The 22,301-nt window shown below is 50.2% G+C and overlaps 1 protein-coding gene across 3 annotated transcripts in view; it reads left to right on the forward strand.

The window, feature by feature from the left end:
• LOC138516894 (PC-esterase domain-containing protein 1A-like) overlaps nt 1-22,301 on the forward strand; it is a 582,917-nt gene that overhangs the window by 284,380 nt on the left and 276,236 nt on the right. For all 3 annotated transcript variants that reach the window (XM_069632347.1, XM_069632348.1, XM_069632349.1), the window contains exon 6: nt 17,518-17,764. In XM_069632347.1, coding sequence (XP_069488448.1) covers nt 17,518-17,764 — 247 coding nt within the window. The remainder of the gene's footprint in view (nt 1-17,517; nt 17,765-22,301) is intronic.

A 22,301-nucleotide genomic window follows, 5' to 3' on the forward strand; every position in this document is an offset into this window, starting at 1 on the left:
TTTCCCAGCCTTGTTCCCCTCCCCGTATCTCCGGGCTCTGGAAGGGGCTGCTATATAGTGAACCTCCCTTGTTGCCAGGTTATCAAATTCCCTAAGAGATTTATGTATTTCAGCAAGGGTATCTCCACCATGCGTCCGGCCATAAGTCTCCTACAATACGGTTAGTTCCCTTTCCACCCTCTCCAGGTCTCGGCGTACCTCTTTCAGTAGGCCCGTTGTTTTAGATATTAGGACCCCTCTTGCCCACACCTTGAATGCTTCCCAGACTGATGAGATATGGTCCACAGACCCAATGTTGTTTGTGAAGAAGTCGGCAATGTCTGTGTGTAGGCCTTCCACTAAGATTGGGTCTTTTAATATACCAGTAGGCATTCTCCACCTCCTAGCCGGCTTAGGGCACCCCTGATAATAATTTCCATGGTCACCTGGGAATGATCAGACAGTGTACGGGGGAGGATTTCGCAACTCTGCAAGGCGTGTGAAGTGCTTGAGGGGATAAACCAATAGTCGATACGTGACTCACTGTCATGCACAGAGGAATAGAACGTGTAACGTTTGCTTGTTGGATGCAGCACTCTCCAGGCGTCCAGCAGGGACAGCTGCTGCATTATCTGTTTCAGAGCTATCGACGTCCTAGATGGTGGTCTAGGTGTCTTGGCTGACCTGTCCAGGGCCTGGTCCAGCACAACGTTAGTCACCTCCCCATAGTATGTTTGTTGCTTCATGCTTAGCAAGAATTTCAAATATATGCAAGTAAAAGTCTGGATCCTCAAGATTAGGGCCATAGGTATTTACCAGGGTTATCTGTTCGCCAGCGATTTCCCCCCAGACCAGCACATATCTGCCCATCGAGTCCAACAGGTGGCCTTTTTCAATGAACCCTAGCGATTTGTGAATCAGAATGCTTACCCCCCTGGATTGTGAGGAGTAGTTTGTGGAAAACCGCTGCTTACCCCATTTCACCAGTATTTGATCTTTAACCGTGCCCTGTGCATGCGTTTCCTGAAGCATTAAAATTTGGGGCCCGTGCCCACTGACATAATTGCCCACTTTTCTGGCTTTCATTGGATTGTTTAGGCCTCGGACATTCCATGTCATTAGTTTAACCTTTAGCCCATCCCCCATTATCTATGTGTGTGGATTGTGTTAAGTTTCGACAACCATAGATGCACATGCATTCAGGACTGAAGCGGTGCCAGCACTTGTGAGACCGTTTTCCAAACAAACTACAACCTTCAACTGTGCACATTTCCCTCCCAGACTGAAACTCGTCTGGGCGGTGATCACAACAAAAGAACTTACCCTTTAGCCCTATCCCTCCCACCACCCACATCATCTGCCCCAACTTGACGATGAGCCCAAGTAACTGATTGGAACGTTCCTGAGGGTGCATCGTCGCAAAGCAATGCTCAGCCGTCTGGCCGCCCATGCGGGAGACTCTACGGCCCGATTACATCGGATTTCGGTTCAGTTTAGCTGTGCCGACAGTGTAGTGAAAAAAGAAACACATTGCAACTAGTAGGGGGGTGTCTCATCCATCCACCGGATCGCCTCTACCCTCACCCGGGCAGGGTCCTGCATTCGGGTCTCTTGCGCGGTCTCTTGGGGGCAGCGGAATGGAGGCCTCGACGTATGCCAGTGCCTCTGCGGGGTTTTCAAAGAAGTGGGCACTGCCACCATGTTGAATTCTCATTTTTGCAGGGAATATCAAGGCATATGGTGTATTACGGAGTCGTAGTTGCTTTTTAACCATCTCGTAGGATCTGCGTTGTGCCTGTACATTTGCAGAAAAATCCGGATATATATGTATTCTGTTGTCTTCATGGTGTAGTGTCCCCTTTTCTCTTGCTAATCGGAGGATCACATCTCTGTCCCTGTAGTTGAGGAGACGCGCAATGATGGTTCGGGGTGGAGCGCCCGGCTTGGGGGTTGGTGCCAGGGTGCGATGGGCCCTTTCAACGAGGAAGTGATTGGATAGGGAGTCTTCCCCTAGTACAGATTTCAATAGCTCTTCCACCCTTCTCTCCATGGAGCCCTTGCCAAACGACTCTGCCACTCCAACAATACGGATGTTGTTTCTGCGGGATCTGGATTCGAGATCCTCGCACTTATTCTGCGTCTTGCGGAGTTCTGTCTGGAGTGAGGCTATGTCACGACCATGTTGTGCGAGCACGTCTTCATTTACACCTATCCTGTTTTCTGCCTCTGAGATGCGTGCACTTTCCTTCTCCACTCGCGCTTTCAAGGAGCCAATCGTCGCCACAATGTCGTCTAATTTCACATTGACTGCCAGGAACCCATTCTGTACAATTGTGGCCAAGCGGTCCAATGGATCTGTGCGTTGAGCATCAGACGCTTGTGTTGCCCCTCCTGGTGTCTCCTGTTGTTGGGAGCTTGTGTAGGAATCCATTGGGCCGGTCTTTCTCACCCCCGCAGTTTTTTTTTCAGTGCGGCCCATTGGGTGGCGTTGCAACTCCTAGGGTGGATTGTGCTCTCCCACGTCTGTATGCTGCCGGCCACCTATGACCACCAGCAGCGGTTATGTTGCGAGTTATTGGTGCACCGCGATGCAGGCTGGGGGGTGGGCACCGGGGTGTACAATCTCGTCCCTGGGGCGCTGCGATGGGCCTCCGTGGTCCCCGTATGTAGCAAAGCCTTGGCCTTGGGTATGTTGGGTAAGAGGTTTTGGCGTTCGGCCGTCGCCTTGTCTTTACCCCTCTATCAAGGGGATCCAGGAGTACTTCTGGCCTGCAGCTTCTCCGGCTGTCTACTGCCCTCCTCACCCGGGATGTAATGTAGTGCCCCCACCACCCACACCGTGCGGGGGTGGATGAGTATTGGGATTAAGCGGTCCTCCGGACCTCACTGTTCAAGGTGTATCACAGCGTGTATGGGAGCACGGGGTCTGTTTGGCGTCCAGGCGGATTTTGCTGCCGTCCGACAGCGCAGGGCGTATTTGCACCCGGGGGGTCCCGTGAATAGGATGTTTATTCCTAGCGCCTCGTAGCGCTCCTCAGTCTATGATGGAACCTCGCCCCAAAACTGTATCGTTCGCCCCCGCTCCCGTGGCACGGATGCTCCTTGCGGGGGGTGCTGGCCCCCTGTATATCCACCTCCCTGGTCTGTCCACTTACTTAACCAGCTACGTCCTAGCTGGGCTTAGCCGCGGGCGGGACCGGATTCATGGGGCTGGTGTCGTCGCAGCGTTTCCTCGCTTGATCTCTCCTGCGGCCTGAAGTCCGGAACGAGGGGGTCTGCTCTCCCACCGCCGATCGGTCCAGTGGGAGAATGAGTGGTGCGTCGCCGTCCTCGGGCAGCGTCCGTGTTCGGGCAGGTTGCCCCTCCCCCACCAGGCCGCTCAGCCGTCGCGAGCCCCGGGCTCGAGTGTGAATCGCTTGGAGCCCACCAGCGGCCAGGCCTCGGCTCTACAGGCGCTGCCGATACAAACGATGACCGCTTCGCCGTCCCGTGGTCCACTCACACAGCCTTTGCAGGATGTCTTCCAAGGGCATTCCGCGGCAATATTCTGCAGTAGTGCGTCGGCCAACGCTAACCTGGAAGGATTAAATAGTGAAAAGGATTTCGGTCGAGCCGGAGCTCTTCACCTAGGCGGCCATCTTAGCCGTGCGCAACAGCGCCCCCCCAGAAGTGTTTTTTAAATAAATAATTATATACTTTTATACCAAAGCTCTGGTCAGTGTTTGCTTGTTCTACTATATTTTTAGCCCTATTGTGTATACTCTATATACTGCCTAACTCTTCTTGAGGGAAGTCTGACTGCTCAGTCACAGCTACCAGGTAAATCTGGGTGGTGCAGACTGCTACCAATTGGGTTAACTGCTTACTCCTGTAGTCTTAAACTTTTTGCAGTGGTCCCTAAGGGAACAGCACAGGTTTCTGCCTAACAGTGTGTTACACAGCACCTTCAGTGCAGTGACACAGGGTTATCTTTGAGACTTCCCACGGACTCCATTTTTCTGGGGCTGACTACTGTCCCCCAGAAACTGTAAAGTTGCCATTAACTTTATATAGTCACTTTAAACTACAGACCCAGTACACCCCATCTTACATGGAGTATTGGAAAGGGTTAATTCCTTCTCCTTTTTGTCTGTGCCTCTTGGAGCTTTGTTTTGCTCTTAACATTTCGACTTGGCTGGTGGCAGTGGTATTGACCCTAACTTTTCTACCGCGATTATGTTATATAACCGTGGTACTGTTTTAGGCTATTGTATTAGCCTCAAACATAAACCTGCTTGACCAAATACTTTTTATTTTGGCTCCGGTCGGGTTTAGTCGCCATTTCTTTTTGTTAGTCTTTCTTGTGTTTTACTTTTCATGCCAAACCAGGTTTACCTTCTTTGTTCGCCGGACGTTGGCAGGCTTCTGTCCAGAAACAGGTGGGCTGAATGTGAGGAAGGGGTTTAGTAACCCCCCTGCACAGGGTCTCCTTCGAGACCCAGTTCGCACTTTGTGTCCATGTGGCTGAGGTGGTTGTCCGGGCCGGACAAACCCCCCCCCCCTGCTGTGTGATTGACAGGCAGGCAGTGTGAATGGGGGATTTTGGCATAAAAGGCAGGACTCTTGGGCTGGAAGTCGGAGTCACCACTGGAACTGCAAGAACCGAAGAGAAGCAGAAAAGAAGACTGCTGCTGCAACTCCCGAGTCCCGGTGAAGCCCTGCTGCAGTACTGAGCTATCTACCCTTCAAAGACTGAGGCGATCCAGTCCGGAGTCGTCTTCCCTTGAGCCTGGTGGGATCAACCAGCCCACCTTCAACAGCCAGAGGATCCTCTTCTTGGTCAAAATCGCTGCACACAGCTGTAGTGGTCCGGATAGCCATCTGAAGACCCTCTCCCGTTTTAAAGGAGCGTACCTTTTATTCACCATTGCTTCGCTGCTGCTGGCCTCATCCCTGGGTAGTGCAGATCTCTCCAGATGTCCTCCTTGTCCCCACGACTGAAGCTCCAGGAACCGTGAGTCTGCAGGAGCTACCAGGAACAACTGCCGTGGAACCAGCTTTCTTCCACGAATAAGGTACTGTGTCCGACTTCGAGGAATTGGGGTGAACCCTTCTTCCTCACCAGAGGCTTGTCATTTTCTTCCTTCCCTCTTATAACTTTTGCTTCCCTTTTTGACAATATCTAAGTACTCCTGGCAATCGTGAACTGTTGTAAACCGTGTGATCCTCTGCAACGGGACCCTTGTTCCATTTTTGACACTGGCGCAGGCCTATTGACTTTTATTTACTTGTTAGCGTGTCCTCTGATTCTATTTGCCTTGACAAAAGTATTGCCTATGATTTTTATCCCCCATTCTCTTGTGTTAATTGATGTGCTAAGTGCGTTTGACTGCGGTTACATTTCTTCCTGCGGGTACGATTTTCTTTCGTAAGAACAAACTGTCATTACTGTCAAAAAGCGATCGCGTATTATCCTACGGTAACGTCTTTGTTTCACAACACCGGTTTGTCAAAATCCAATGTACTTACCTTGAATTGATCTGCATAATGGGAATTGGTTGTGTGTAGTGTATTTCAAGTGTTTTTTTTTTTAAGTGAAGTGTTTTGTGAACAGATGGTTTAAAAATAAATGTACTTATATTTTTTAACCAGAAACCTTGAGTCAATGTTTGCTTGAGTCACAGTAATTTTAGTCCTTTGTGTAATCTCTACTACTGCTCATTTGCTCTTGAGATAAGTCTGGCTGCTCAGTCATTGCTACAACTCTATCTGTGTAGTACAGGCGGGACCAAAGGTGAAATTGTATTGCCACTGTAGTCTTAATTGTGTGCAGTGGTCCCTAAGGGCACTGCATATGATTCTGCCTAACAGCACAGGTGAGCTTTGGATGGTTCCACCATGCATAGTATTTTTAGTGCCCAGGTGGAACCTTTGCTATCGTTACTTATTTCAAACCCACAAACCTGTTTCGAAAGTGGTCTTCAGGTTGTGACCAATTTTACTGACCTAATCGGCTTAAAATATAACCAAATTTCATGGAGAAAAGGCCCAAAATCTTTCCGTTAATGTTCTGTTTATTCATAGCTACCCTTTTTACTGATAGATTAGATCAAGTGCCTTTTAAAATACACCATTTTCCACTACATTTCACCAAAGAGCTTAAGGAACTTTTCTCCAAAGCCCCAGTGATGAGATATTTAATTCTACCTTGTTTTTTGAGCAGGTCAATGGTCACTCAGGATCCTGAAAAGTTGAGGGGATTGGACCTTAAATATCCACATGTCAAGTTTTCCTTAAATGGTCCAATTTTTGACCAGTGTTACCGTCCAGATATTCTTACATTACACCATTTTATAGACAATGTCCTGTGAGAGGCACCCAAAGATCTGTTAATTCTTGGCCTGCTTGTACCATTCTTACAAACCGTGTGCCTAAAAATGCCTCTTTCCTAATTGTCATAAATATTCTTTGTAAACACAAAGAATGTCTCGGCAGGATAGATCAGGGGCAACGTGCTCACCTTGGAAGCCAGATGACGCTGAGCACCGGGTCCGCGCTTAGAAACCTCTGGGTATTAAGCGCGTTATAAATAACCAGTTATAATGTATATTATAATAAGCCACTACAGATTGCCTGGTCTAGATTTGCGCCTGCTCTAGATAACCATTTTATAAAACTGCACATTCGTGTTCTATTTGTATTAAGTTTATTGCAGTTATAGTGTGTGCTGTAAATGTTTGCCACAAATTGAACACTACAATGTTCTATCAAAGTACAGATGTTGCTTACCAATTCATTAGATACACAAATGTTGCTCATTACCCACAAAAGATTGCGGAGGGGGGATCCCCCTGTCTTAAAACATGAGTTTTGTCTTGTGTGAATATTGTGTGCAAACACCCCAAAAGCGAAGGTACCATTGGGACTGGTCACGGCTTGTAAATACTCGTACATACCACAACGTTCCAGACGTTCACAGTTTGCTCTATCCATCTAGCTTATGCTATTCTTTTTTTTTTTTGTAAAAATGTTACCAAGGCAGGACAATTTACAAACAACATCGCAGAAGGGTTTTACACCTTTTTGACAATTCCCTTTAGCTCATTTTATCCCTCCTCTCCACCCCTCCCCCCCGGTCCCCAGACTCCATTACCCCCGTTCCCGCATTCCGTGGGACTGTCCACCGCCTTTGCCACTCAGGCGAGCTCCTGATCCCTCAGAGCCCATCGGGTGTTGAGCGGTTTAAATGTTAAGGCGGGGAATCGTTGGTCGTACTTCAGACATTGTGAAAACGATGCAGAACGCCCGCCCTCCCCGCTGTCACTTTTACCACCATCAGGTTGTCCCATAGTTTGCCCCACCAGTGGGCCATGCAAGGGCCGATTGGGGACTTCCAGAAGTGGGCTAGCACAGTTTTGCCTGCCAAGAGGCATTGCCTTACTAATTTCACTCTGTTTCCGGAGCGGGGGTAAACACCGGGGGTCGGGACCCCCAGAAGGACTGTTTCAGGTTCCAGGGGGAGTGTCATTCCAGTAATTTGTTCGATCGTCGTCAGGCACTGTTCCCAGAATTGCTGAATCTTTGGGCAAGCCCACCACATGTGGTAAAAAGAGCCTGGCTGGGAGCATCCTCTCCAGCAGGAAGGGTCTACTCGTGGGTTCATGTGGTGTAGTCTAAGGGTGGGGGGTGTCCGGGGGGGGGGAGCACCATCGCAGCATGAGCTTGTATGCGCATTCTTTGTTGGTCACACAGGTAGATGAGGAGTGGGTACGTGTCCAGATGTCCACCCAGGACTGGTCGTCAATCGGGTGACCCAGGTCGGCCTCCCATTGGGCCATGCCTCGTGTTCTTGCGCTTAGGAAGTCCCCCAGGAAGCGTCTGTACAGGGTTGAGATCCTGCTCCGGGATGGTAAGTCCTTCAGCATCAGTTCAAGGGGGGTAAGGGGGTGAGTGGCAGCCCGGAGGGTCTGGGGGTGCAAGCACCAGTAAGTAAAACTGTCCCTTTCCTGTAGGTGGAACGCTGCCTTACATTGTTCAAATGTGCGGGGTGTGTTCCCGGTGTATAGCTGTTCAAGGATCTCAAGGCCGCCGTCGATCCAGTTCTGGAAGTTTCGGGGGTTCGTCCCCAGCGAAAAGTTTGGGTTATGGAAGACAGGGGAGAGCGGGCTTTGTCCCCTTGGGATTCCTTTTTGTTTCAGGGCCCAGTCCCATGAGCTTAGCGTGTGTTTGGTAGTTCACAGGAGAGTCTTCCAATGTTCTCTCGGGGAGGGCTGGATATGTGGTAGGAATCGCAGGGGGGAGCGGTAGTTGAGCTTGCTCCAGTTCCACCCATCTAGGACGGTCTGTGATGATCTGCCAAGCATGGATGTGTGCTAGCTGTTCTGCTTCACAATAGGCCCAGAGATCAGGAACCCCCAGTCCCCCCAGTCTAGCGTTGCCAAGGAGAGTTTTGTGGGGGATTCTGGCTTTCTTGCCTCTCCATATAAACTTCAGCATTTTCTTCTGCAGATCTTGGAGAGCCCGTTTTGGGATGGCACTGCGAGGGAGGAGCAAGCATAGAGGAATCGCGGAAGCAGGTTAATTTTTGCAGCTGTGATCCATCTCATTAATGAGATTTCTTGAGTGGACCAGTGCTTCAAGTCTCCTTCCAGTTCTCGGAATAATCTGGGGAAGTTTGCCTGTTATGTCTCTCCTGGGTTTGCTGTAATATGGACTCCCAAGTAGGGGATGGCTTGACTCTTCCGTATGATCGGGCATAGCCTGGTTAGTGTCTCTTGTTCCTCCCGGTGGAGGCCAATGCCCAGGCCCACTGACTTGGAGAAGTTGACAGTAAAGCCGGTGACCATCCCAAAGTTAGCTATTTCCGCCAGGGCGTGTTTAGCTGAGGAGTTGGGATCTGGGAGCGTCAGAAGAACATCGTCGGCGTATAATGCAATTTCGTGTTGGGATGGACCTACTTGTGGACCCTTGATGAGCTTGTTCCGCCTGACTCTTTGGGCAAAAGGCTCCATTGTTAGCGCGAAGAGAAGGGGAGATAGCGGTCAGCCCTGCCATGTCCCACTGGTCATGGGAATCGGGGTTGATAAGGAGCCATTGATCCTTAGGAGGGTCTTAGGGGATGTATAATTGGCCATTACCATAGACTGGAAGGTTGGCCCAAAGCCAAAGACCTCCAGGGTGAGCTTCATGAATGACCAGTCTACCCTGTTGAATGCTTTGGTAGCATCCAGGGCCAACAGTGCAAGGCCCTGGGCGTTTCGGTGGGCGATGTCTACCAGGTTCAGGGTTCTCCTAATGTTGTCCCCTGCCTCTCTGTTCAGGATAAAGCCCGTTTGGTCGGGGTGGATTAAGGTCGGAAGGATGTGTGACAGCCGGTTGGCCAAGATCTTGGAATAAAGGTTAGCGTCTATATTCAACAGAGCAATTGGCCTGTACGAAACTGGGTCTCTTGGGTCCTTCCCTGGCTTAGGTAGGATTGTTGTAGACTTCTGCATTGAGGGGGTCACCGAGCCTGCTTCCTTAAATGATTTAGTGTTACCATAGGGGGGGTGGGATCAATTGAGATTTGAATACTTAGTAACATTTTGAGGAGAAGCCGTCTGGGCCCGGGGCCCATGTTTTAAGGGCTTTAATGGCCTCGCCTACCTCCTTGTCCGTGATCGGTGCTTCTAGGGTCTCTCTCGTTGCGGCGGGCAAGCGTGGCAGGGATGCCCCCGGTAGGTATTCCTCCTGTTTGGACCGGTCCCGTGAAGGTGCAGTCATTACTTGGGTTAGGTGGTCCATTGCCAGCCGTTGTTTCTCTGATTCAGAGTAATACATCCTCCCTTGTGGGTCGCGGAGCCCCGTGATGGTGTTGGTTCATCTCGTTTTGGCCAGTTTGGCTACTAAAAGCTTGTTGGCTTTATTGTTCTTGGCATAATATAATTGCCTAGTCTTGGCAATTAGATGCGCGGTGTGTTTGGCATAGTGGGCCTCTAGTTTCTTTCTTGCGGACGGCTCGTTGAGACCTGGGGGACCACCCCTTCCTTTTTTCGGCCTCCTCTGCTATTTGTAGTTTCTCTTCAAGGGCTTGCCGGGTTTGTCGACGGTTCCGGTAGAATGCCACCCCGTGTGCTATCAGGGCTCCCCTGATCACTGCTTTCATTGCATCCCAATTATTTGCGGGGGGAAGTGTCTGTGGCAGGGTTTTCCTCAAGGAAATAGCGGTTGCGATCCTGTCCCTAACCAGCATGTCATTAAGGATCGGGTCGGAGAGCGACCATCTGCATGTGGGTTTGGCTCAGCGGGGACCTGGGTTCGGAGCTCCATGACTATTGGTGCGTGGTCCGATAGGATTATTGGGCCGATGGAGACTTTGTTGGCGTAGGCGAGGGTTTGGGGCGAGGTTAGGTCAATTCTCGAAGGTTGGATGGACATGGGAGAAAAAGGAGAAATCCCTCTCGGTAGGGTGGAGCACCCGCCATGAGTCCACCACATCTAGGGTTCTGAGTAGACGTAAGAGGCTCAGGGCTTGCATGAAATCTCCCGGCGAGGGGGAGTGAGATTTATCTTTGGTGGGGTCCGGCACTCCATTGAAGTCTCCCCCCATTATTGTCTGGCCTTCCGTGAAGCCCGAGAGGGCGGCGCCCAGGGAATCATAGAAGCTTGCTTGACCCGAGTTGGGCGCGTATACTGAGACAAAGGTGTATAGTTCTCTCAGTAAGAGGCAATTAACTGCCATGAATCGTCCCTCTGGGCACGATATTGAGTCCAAGATCTGGTGATTTAGGTCTTTTCTGAAGAGAATTGCTGTGCCCCCCTTCTTAGATCCTCCTGAGGCGAGGAATTGATGTGGGTATAGACTGGATCGTAGGTGCCCAAGTCTGCTGGGAGGAGGCAAGTTTCTTGGAGCATTGCCACCCCAGCTTCCTCGTCTTGTAGTTTCTGAAGGATTGATTTGCGTTTAGCAGGGGAATTCAGCCCGTTAACATTTAGCGAAAGGCATTGTAATGTCTGATGTTCATGGGCCAGGGGCCCAGTTGTGTTGAGTTCCGGCGGGAGGGGGCCGGAGAAGGGAGTGTCAGTCGACATCATAGGTGAGGGTTAAGTGTGTGTTGTCCTGCTTTTGGGGTTTTAACAGGAGACCCCAACGGGAGGACAACTTTTTAACTGGCGGGGTGGTCGGCATTGTGAGTGCAGCCAAACTCTTGGCCAACGGGGTCAATTGAGTTATTAAATTAACTTGGTATTCCAACGACATAGAGATGGAACGTGCCTTAGAATGGGCATGGGCCATGGGGGAAGCCCACTGTATTGAGCAGTAATAGTCTTCGGCTGTGTCGGAAGTAGGAAATCTTTGTAGAGGAAGGCAGAGCGCCTAATTTGACTGTGCGGCAATGATTCATGTGGTGTGGCCGGAGTGCCATTTACCTCCTCCTGTTTCGGGACGCTCTTGACTATGAGGACCATCTAGGCTGTGGGGAGAGGGTGGGTTTCTGGTTCCCTGTCGCTTCTGAGACCGCTGAGGTGGCCTCTATGGGGGCGGATGGGTGCATGATCTTGCTGGCATTCTCCAGGTGGCTAATCTTCCGCAGGGTACCGTTGTATGAGAATTGCAGGGCTGTTGGGAAAAGCCATCTATACCGGACCTGACGTTCTTGAAGGAAGAGGGCTAAGGGTTGGAGTGCTTTTCTCCTCTGGAGAGTTAGGAGCGAGAGATCTTGGTAGATCTGGAGAGGTGAGCCCTGAAAAGAGAGCTCATCTTTTGAGTGGCTGATGGAGGAGATGGCCTCTTTTGTGGAGAAAAAATTGACCCTGGTGATGACATCTGGAGGGAGGTCCGACTCTACCCCCCGATGCAGACGCAGTTTGTGGATGCGGTCTAGCAATAATAGGGATTTATCCAGTTGTGGGAGAAGAGCTTGGAAGAAGTCCCACCTCATATTCTGCAAGTTGTTTGTCCGGGACCGAGGAAGGAATACCTCGGATCCGAAGGTTGTTGTGGCGGGCCCTATTCCCCAAGTCTTCTCGCTTGAACTCCAGGATTTCGCACTTATCTTGAAGGGCTCTGACTGTTTGTTGAATTTCGCTCAGCGTGGTTGCTTGGTCCTGGGAGCGGTCTTCGATCTCCCCTAGCCTCTGTTCCACCTCAGCTACTCTGTTGTCGGTTTGTTCCAGCTTGGTGGAGAGTTCTGACATGCAGGACCTGAATTCGGCCTTAATGTCTGCCATGAATGCTAATAGGTCGCCTCTGGTGGCTGGGGGATCGCCCTCCTTTTGATGGTCTTGCAAGGTGGGTCCGGCAAGGTCGGTGCCCCCCCCCCTCCTATCTTGGGCTGTAAGCATGGTGGCAATGTCCGTGTTTTTGCTCGCTTTCGTTTGTTTGGACGTGGTGCCAGTTGTGGGGTAGATGCTATGTTGGGGCGGCACAGTTGTGTTCTGCCTTGGAGGCACTGCTTTGGGCTGGGGAGTGTTGGTTCTGGAGCCCGATAGCGAGGGTCTCTCAGGAGTGGGAGGTAGAGTCGAGTGAGGGGGAGGTGGGCCGGGGCGCCCCAGGAAGTGAGGGTCCGAGAGAGGTGCTGGTTCTTGGGGGATAGCCGTGGTGCCCCAACCGCCTGGGCCAAGGATTGGGGGCCTCTCTAACAGCCTGGGGGGCCCGAGGGGCCAGGGCCACCGCTTGGTGGCTCTGAATGCGCTTGGTGCAGGGTGGCCGTGAGTCTCTGCCTAGGTGCTGGTTGGGGGGGGGGGGTTTGGTCCTCAAGTAGACCGCAGGCGGGTCCCCACTGCCACCCTAGGATGTGGTGATGACGGCGCGGGGCCCTCCAAACGGCTGGGGGGGGAGACAGATCTCCCGCCTCTTCGATTGGGGGGTGGGAGGGCACTGGTTGGGGGAGTGGGCCTAGGCGCCCCCGTGGCTGGAGGTGGAGGCCTTATGCTGAGCCAGCACCCACTGGATCAGTGAAAAGAGGGAGAGCCGTAGTTCTTTTGCTCCTTCAGCCAGGGGAGTGGAGCCAGGATGGAGATGGGCCGGGACACCCCCGGAGTCGGGCCTGCAGGTCATGCGGCGGAAGGCAAGGCACTCTCCAGCGCGGAGCGGCTCGTAGCAGAGTTTGGGAGGAGGGGGTGGGGAGAGCCGGAAAGAGCCGGTGTCAGCCCGTTGCTCCACCGGGGAGAGGACAGAGATCCCCACTCAGGCAAGAAGCGCCTCGGCCCCCACCCCCCAGTGGGTCCTCCTGGATGTGCGCCGCCTCCCCCGCAGGGGACCGGATTCTCCTTCTAAAGAGGGGCTGAGCCACGCGATACTGCTTCTTCCGGCGTTGAAGCTGTAGCTTGCTCTTCGATCCGAGGAGCCCAGAGGGGCACCGCCGACCCCGCTGCGTCCCACGCCAAAGGCCAGTGTTGCCGCCGGAGCAGCGCAGGATGAAGCGCAGTGTGCCTCCCCCCTCAGTGTCGGCGTGCGCCCCCAAAGGCTGCGTGTCCCCGAGTTGGGAACGCTGGAGCAGGGCGGCAGTCCTGGGGGGTCCTTAAGTGCTGGGGCCGCATCAAACTCCCTCAGCGCCGTCCCCGGATGCAGGAGATGAGGGCGCCCACCATCTTGGATTTTTGTGGCCGTCCGGGGCTGCGGGCAAGCAGCGGAATTGCCGCGTCTTCGAAGAGCGGTATGCTCTCATCCCTGGCCCCTCAGTGCCCCAGGAGTTCCGATGGCCTTGGATGTTATTAGGGCCCCGGCAGGATCACGGGAAGCCGCATCTTATTGATATTACGGCAGGCTTCGTACGGCTGGCATCAGGGGAGCAGCCACATCGATGGTGCTCCAAGCCACGCCCCCCTCGATTATGCTATTCTGAATACACCACTAGTCGATAGTTTTAAAGGATGAAAGTAATCCATGCAGTGGATGCATTTGGAAAATGTGACTGGTGTGTGTTAATCTACTTGCACCTTAAATACACACTAATAGACCAATGCAATAGGAATGCGAGTTGTACACTAGTACCACTTCCACATCAGTCAATGCGTCATGCAAGTCAAAGGGTCATGTTTTATCCTTCTGAAGTGTAGCAGCTAGTCTACAAATGTGTTACCTACTCTATGCATGCTGATGTAATATGGCTATGCTAGCACAGAGGCCCTGGCATTACATACCCGTTTAAAGCACAGGTTTCAGTTATCCATTTTATTGATTAAGTTATCCACAGAACACATTTTAAAAAAATCCAGTTTTTCTCAAAGGATGAGTGAATATGTTCTTGGGGGCCCGCACACTTGATGCAATTGGCATTGCTAATGGGATACTTTTCAAATTGAGTTTTCTCCCTGCCATTTGCCTAGTCCAATGATATGATATGATATGATCTGGTATTTGTAACGCGCCTATACACAAGTGTTTCAAGGCGCGACGAGGCAGGGAGGGAGGGAAACAAGGGGAAGACAGACCAACGATCCTACTAGGCCAGGTGTCATTCAGATCGTGCAAGTGCAGAGGTAAGGGGAAAAGGAGAAAGTGCAGGGGGAGGAGGTGGGGGGGAAAGTGCAGTACAAGGTAAGTAGCGTAATAAAATAATAAATAATAAATAATAAATAAAAGGGCCAGCTGGTGGCAAGTGCGAGGTAAGTGCAGAGCAAGTGCTGGGAAGGGGGCTGTAGGGATGCAGTGACAGTCCCACAGTGCAGGAGGAGCCAGGGAGGCAGTGCAAGTGGAGAGTGGCTGGGCCCTGGACCGAGGTCACAGAGTGGCCCAGATGCAGGTTTAGTGCAGACTTCAGTGGGGAGTTTAGCAGGTTTAGCAAGGGAGAGGGAGAGAGAAGGCAGAAGCGAAGAGGAAGGTTTTGAGGTGCTTCCGGAACCGGAGATGGTTCTCCTCAAGTTTCAGGGAGGCAGGAAGGCTGTTCCAGAGGGAGGCCCCTGCTGCGGAGAGAGATCTACCCCCAGCTCGTTGCTTCGAGAAGCGGCTGACCATGAGGGAGTTGGAGACGGATGAGCGAAGGGCTCGTGAAGGCAGATATTTAGGAAGAGAGAGTTGAAGGTATTTAGGCCCCAGGCCCCAGAAGGCCTTGTGGACAATGCAGAGGGTTTTGAACTTAATCCTCGCAGCCACTGGGAGCCAGTGAAGAGATTTCAGTCCTGGAGAGATACGGTCCCTGGGCTTGAGGCCAAGGACAAGTCTCGCAGTTCTGTTCTGGATAAGTTGCAGAGGGCGGAGAGTGGAGGCAGGCAGATTAAGATAGAGGCTGTTACAGTAGTCCAGCCTTGAGAGAACCAGGGCTCGGGAGACAGTGAGCTTCTGGGGGAAGGAGAGGAAGGGAAGAATACCTCTGAGGAGGTGCAGCTGGTAGTGTGACTTCTTAGAGACGTCAGATATATGAGGAGAGAAGGAGAGTGTGGAGTCGAAGATGACCCCGAGGTTTTTAGCTTTGCAGGTAGGGGCAGGAAGGGGGCCAAGGGAGGCCGGCCAGAGAGCTGCAGGAAAGGAGGGAGTGGGTGTGCCGATGAGTAGAATCTCAGTCTTACTGGCGTTAAGGCAGAGGTCATTGGCGGCACACCATTCCTGGATAGCAGACAGACAGTCGGAGATGAGGGAAGGAGAGGAGGAGGCCGAGGGTAGCCTGAAAATGAGCTGGGTATCGTCCGCATAGCACTGAAAGTGGGGGCAGAGAGCGGCGATGCGGTGGGCAAGGAGTGCCAGATACTGGTTGAAAAGCCAGGGAGAGAGGTTGGATCCCTGGGGGACACCACAGGTGGAGTAAAAGATGTCAGAGAGGAAGGAGCCCATTTGGACCTGGGAGGGTCGACCGGAAAGGAAAGAGGTCAGCCATGCCAGAGCCTGACCAGTGATACCCAGGTTATCACGGAGACGGTTGAGCAGGATGGCATGGTTGACAGTGTCAAAGGCAGAGGAGAGATCGAGCAGAATGAGAACACAGGGAGTGTTGGAATCGAGGTTCAGGAGCAGGTCCTCACGGATGTTCAGGAGAGCAGTTTCCGTGCTTCTGGCCGCTCTGAAGCTGGATTGATGGTCATGAAGATTACCAACATATTCAGCATGGAGGTTAAGCTGGGAGATGGCCAGTTTCTCCAGGAGCTTGCCCAGGAAGGGAGTAATGGAGATTGGGCGATAGTTGGCCGGGCAGGAGGGGTCGGAAGAGGGTTTCTTGAGGAGGGGGTGCACAAGGGAGTGCTTGAGGGGGGGATGGGAAGACTCCAGAGGCGAAAGAGTGGTTGCAAAAGTCAGCTAGGGCAGGAGCCAGGGAGTCGGTGGTCCTTGATGGTTTTGGAGGAACAGGGGTGAACCTGTTTAGACGAGGCTTTCATAGATCGGACTTGTCTGGAAACCTCATCAGCAGAAAAAGGTGGAAAAGCAGAGAAGGAGGGCGGAGGGGTGGCTGCAAGAGAGCAAGAGGAAGAGCCGGGAAGAGAGGGAGGGAGGAGAGAGGAGGAGAGCGAGGACAGGATGTCCTGAGTTTTTCAGATGAAGTGCGAGGCCAGTGCAGTGCAGAGGGCCTGGGAGGGGACAGGAGAGGTAGAGACTGCAGCAGGGTTGGCCAGCTCCTTGCAGATTTTAAAGAGTTCGGCCGAGTTGTTTGATGCCTCAGAGATGCGGGCTTGGATAAGGGCTCTCTTCTTGGTGAGAACGGAGAGCCGGTATTGCCTTTGGAGCAGGCGGCAGGCCAGTTTGTCAGAGGATGAGCATGAAGCACGCCATTTCCTCTCTGCCACCCTGCACTTGCGTTTTAGGGAGACGAGATCCGAGTCATACCAGGAGTTACATTTGGCTTTGGGCTTCAGGCGGATTCTCATGACGGGGGCAAGGATATCGAGAGTATCAGATATAGAGGAATAGAGCATGGAGAGGGCTGTGTCAGGGTGGGAGTCAGCCAAAGGGGGAGAAGGGGGCGAGAAGGTAGCAGCGAAAGCCTCAACTGACACGCGCTTCATGGGTCGGATGACCGAGAAGGTGGGTGGCAGTGAAGAGGGTGGCTTTGCCTGTGGGGTAGGGAGGGAGAGGTGGGAGGATAGGAGAAAGTGATCGCTCCAAGAGAGAGGAGTGGAGAGAGGGAGGGAGAGGGGAAGGTCAGAAGAGATCAGAGCATCAAGAGTGTGCCCTGCAGAGTGAGTAGGCCCAGACGGGAGAATAGAGAGTGAGAGAGAGTTGCAGAGTTCGCGGAAGAGACCAGTGGGGGGACAGGAGGCATCGAGGTGGATGTTGAAGTCACCGAGAAAGAGGAGTTGGGTGGTTGAGGACAGGAGTACATTTCCCATGATACTAATTGGGTGTAAAGAAACATTTGCTTTTTTGATTGTACACCGTTGTTTTTTTTTTTAGACCATCTTGTTAAATATGTAAACTTGTGATCCTGTTTAATATGGAAAAGAGTATTTGTTTATCTGATATCGTTTGGAATAAGTAGCACTATAAATGTTGGGGAACAATAGGTATGTGCCAATTTTATTGCGCACATAAAAGCTGTTGAAAGGTTGTACGTGCTTTTTCGGCCCTGCTTCTGATTTGAATAAAATAGTTATGACCGTCAGTTTGCATGGTGTTACATGACAAATCGCTTTTTGTCCGTCTTCCTTTAGCTTCAGTACTTGGATAAAACATTGCGCAGGGACATTATGGAAGCGAATTTCTACAGTGCTACTCTGGCGGCTTCTCACAAGTTTGACGTGCTAGATCTGCACTACCATTTTCGATTTGATAGCCAGAACCGACTGAAAGACGGGGTTCACTGGAACCAAATTGTCCACCGCAAGATAACACAGCTGCTGCTTGCTCACCTTGCGGATGCCTGGGGTGTGACTGTACCAAAAAGGAGTGGTCTACCAGGTAAGATGAACTTTAATATAAAACTATGTTTTTTTTTTTTCCAAAACTATTTTTGGGGTAGTTGCTAACTGCAGTTTTGCTTCGGGGGTCAATAGTCTAATTTCCAATATGCACAGGATATTGGATATCAAACAGTTGCACATGTCCCAGCCTCTTCATGTTTGTCTTTGTCAGTATAATTGGCTCAGTTGTACGCAAGTCCTTGCAGTCGAGGGGTTTGCCTAGCAAACCATGAATAGAATCGCCATCGGAGTACACGTTGAGAGCAAGGGACCACCAGATGTGGTGGTGCGATTTTATGTGTATGAAAGACCAACAGAATGTTTACTTGTGGGAATATAGAAATTGCATATACATGATTTTCTGTTCTTCCAGAGAGTTTGATGTGCTATGCAGAGGAAAACTATACTCTTTTGTGCCAGAATCCAATGGAGGAGGGGCTGTAAAAAAGGGATAGGGTTGTTTTGCAGCCTTTCAATGAAAACAGACTAACTTTCTGAATGAACCGAGACAAAACCAGAGACGCCAATATTGAAGGTGATTGCATAAATGAGTGGCTTAGTTACTGCCACAATCTTCTGCATGAATGCAAGTTCTAGAGGTTTTGCATGAAGTTGCTAACTCAAAACGGACACAGTAATCGGTTCAAAATGAATATCCAAATGTTGTGCCAAAATGCCCTATTCTGCAAACAATTGCCTTGATTATTTATTGTACTAGTCCAAGTAATTTTGGCATTTAAAGGATTTAATTGATGGATTAATGTTTATTAAACATGTGCAAATTAATCCCGTTAATCCTGTTTAATCCCTTTTAACCTAAAAAAAAGACCTGCTTATATGGGGAACAAAATCTTCCCCGTTTATGGATGGGGTTGATGGCGAGAGGTAAAATCGGCAGAAGAGCTGTCTGCTGCAAATAGGCAGGAGAGGCTGGTATTATGCTCTGTGCCAAACTCATTGTAAACTCAGTGTTTCACCAGTACAGGCTTAGTTCAAAATCTCACCTGACAAGCATACATCATGGTGTAACAAAGGAAAATAAAAATATGTTGCACAAATAAGTCTTCTTTCCACCCCAAAGTAAAAGATGACGTGCCAAGGTTTAGGCCATGGAGCAGATCTTATTGTCTCAGGGTGTTGGGCATCTGAAAGCAGTTTTCCTCTTTCTTTCAATGCAGTTAATAACCATTTAGTATTTTCCTTTTAAACTATTTAAGCAAGCATTGGGCACATTGGCAACTAGACATTCATTATAATGGGCAATGCATTAAAATAGTGTCTGGCTTTCTTAACCATGCAGTCAAGCTTATGAATCTGCTTGTTCCTCAATCCATGCACCTTCTGACTTCTTCAGGAACGTGGTCTCTGGCTTCTTCTTTTTAGGGTGAGGATAGCTCGGAGATGCTTGATTTATCAGTACCATTTGATACCGCTGAGCATAGTATCCTTCTTACTTAGCTCTGAATCAGCAGGAACTTCTGAACCAGCCCTAATTTGTATTAAAATCAAATCCCAATATGTTACTATGAACCTTTTCTTTAGTTTCTACTAAGTTACCGTAGTATAAACTATGATTGATCTTGAAGGTTCTAAGCTTTTCCTAGGCTCAGCATGACCTCCTAAAATGCATCCATAACCAGCCAGGCCCGACTAACCTCATTGGAAGAGTTTGAAGCATCCTTTGGCCTTTCTACCCTAGCCTCTGTAGTGCATGCAATGTTTTGCAGGAGTCCGTATTGTCTATGCCGCCTGCTGTATCCGAGTAATTTGGGAATTCTTCCTTCCGTTGTTTCCATGGTATTGGATGGCAACCAGGAGTTTGTACAAAGTTTGAAAACTGTGCAAAAATGCACATTACTTCAGAGTTAATCACAGGGATCCAGTAAAATTGATGTTTTTTGAGTTGCACTTGTGCCGGTTCTAGTGTTCTCTTGCCTGTGGAACCCTCTAAACCACTTTTTATTATCTTTTAAACAATGCAAAATAGTTTAATCGCAGTGATTCCATCTGGGAGGTAATTTTGCTTGGTTCCTCTCTGGCGCCACCATAGCTGCCCCCACCTTGCACAGTTCTTAATCTTCATAGATGGTTTCTCTGGGATTGGCTAGACCAGTGCAATTCCCCATGGGAACGTCTGATGGACTTGTTGGCACATTGGCTGCACTCTGCGTTTGTTTGCTTCTGGGCAGCATGCTTGGTGGTTGTGAGGACCGCGAGGGATGCTGGGCCATGTTAAAGGTCAGGGGGGGGGGCTACAAGGTGCTGCTTCATCTGTCAGGGGCCACCAAAACGAGAATTAAAGTGGTAAGAAGGCACACAGAGGGAGCTGTACAAGAAAACATTTGGTCAATGGAAAAGCAAAGGCTCGCACCACTCCGCACCTCTCGTCCAACTGACCAGCATGCAATTCTGCATGGTAAGCATTCCAGGCCTTCATAGCAACTCTGCAGGATGCATCGTGGGATCTCACAATAGTGGACCCTCGTTACCTGGATACGAAAGGAAAACATAGTAACCCATATTAACATATTAAGAAAAGGTACACACCGCTTGGCTATTGTTACAGGTGTGTTGATTTATTCATTTACCACTGAAAATCCTGTAGGCAACAGGCCGCTACAAAGAAACACACAACATGAAAAAGCAGACTGGACAACCTGAGGAGAAAAAAGGAAGCGGTCCGGGGGGGGGGGGCGCTGTGTAAGAGATTTGTTTGAACAGGAAGGTTTTCAATTGTTTCCTAAACCTTTGGTAGTTTGTTTCTAGATGTAGATTTAATGGAAGTGAGTTCCAGTGTAGAGATGTCAGAACGATGAGCGCCCACGGCCTCTTGCTCTTTTTGGCTCTAGGCATGGACAGTAAGCCACCCGATCCTGAGCGGAGACGACGCTCTGAGGCGTACCGTTTCAAATTCTCCTTCAGGAATTCTGCAGCATTACCAAACGCACATTTATGGGCCACTGAAAGTGCTTTAAAGCGAATTCTGGCTGACACGCTCATCCAGTGTAGTCCTTTTCTGGCCTGTGTGACGTGTTCTCATCTGGGAATATCACAAACTACACAAACAGCGTTGTTCTGTAGTATTTGGAGTTTCCCTAGACTATTGCTGTTTGCACCGACCAGGAGAGCATTACAGTAATCCAAGCGGGGCAGAAGAATAGCCCTTACCAGGGAGGTGCGGGTGATTTGGGGACAGAAAAGGTCTGACATACCTTAGCACTTTCAGATTTTATTGAGCGCTACATATGATGCTGTCTACTTGGACATCTGAGCTTAGAAAGGCATCAATGATTTAACCTTAGTTTGGATTTTATCTAATTTTTCTCAATGGTCAAGTGGGAGTATTCTCGAGTGTAATTTAGTTCTTGCTTGTGTGGAGCCAAAGATCCTCAGCTTGGTTCTGGCAGGGTTTAAATGCAGACAATTTTAGTATAGTCAGCATTTGATATTGATTTTTATTTCTATCGCGCTCGTACACAAGTGTTTCAATTTAACAAGATTGTAGATGATCGAGAGTCTGGTAGGGTCAGCAGCATGATTTCCACTCGGTTCCAGGAGAAGTTGGGTATCATCCATGTAATTACAGAAGCGGACATGGGCTGCAGTTAGATTACTGAGGGCTCTGAGGTATAGGTTGAAAAGGATCGGAGACGGCCACGCACCCTGGGGTACCCCGAAGTGAATTCGCTCCGGGCTTGAGGAGGCATCGCCCCAGCACACACGTAAGCTTATGTTTCTTGGAACATTCTCCGTGGGAGGTGGTAAGACTGTTCAGGAAGCGCCTGTGATCACCAAGTCAAATGCGGCCGACAAGTCCAACAAGACAAGTAGGTCGGGCTGGCTCTTTTCCATGATGTTCAGCATGTGGGATTGGAGTGCTATTAAAGCACTTTCTGTGCCATGATGGACTTTGTAGCCATCATTTTTATGATGAAAGATCTTGGCTTTTTCCAAGTGCTGCTGCAACTGGACTGTGGCTAGTTTGTCAATGGTCTTTAGTGAAAAACGTGAGTTTGTGATTACATGCAGATTACTCTGGTCTTTTTTGGCAAAGACCAGGTTTTTTAAGCAGAGTCGTAACGGCCACCTGGTTGAGACAGTCGGTTATGTTGCTGTGGCGAGTTGACAAAGCGAACCAGGAGGGGGGCGAAGAGGTTAGAGTTTTGCAGAATCAGTTTGTAAGGGAGGACCTCAGCTGGCCAGTGGGTCGGCTGCATGGAGTGAAGCATCCCCAGCATTTCAGCCTTGGTTATGTGACTAAAAGCAAAAGGACTGGATGTCTTTTCTAGAGAGGTAGCCTTCGCAGGAAGGTTTTGTAGTATCTTTTCGAAATTTTGGTCGGTGCAATATCGATCTCATTTGCAAAGGCCGACTGAACTCTTACAATCTTCCTCAGTCGGAGCAGATGAGGGACGAGTTGTGGGTTTTGAAGGTTTCTGTAAACATTGAATAGCTGCTTGGAGTTTTTAGCAGCCTCGATTTTATGATTGTAGAAGTTGCATTTGCTTTATAGATGAGGTAAATTCCAAATCGGA

The sequence above is a fragment of the Ambystoma mexicanum genome, chromosome 6q (genome assembly GCF_040938575.1).
Source record: "Ambystoma mexicanum isolate Mex_15411 chromosome 6q, UKY_AmexF1_1, whole genome shotgun sequence".
Lineage (NCBI taxonomy): Eukaryota > Metazoa > Chordata > Amphibia > Caudata > Ambystomatidae > Ambystoma > Ambystoma mexicanum.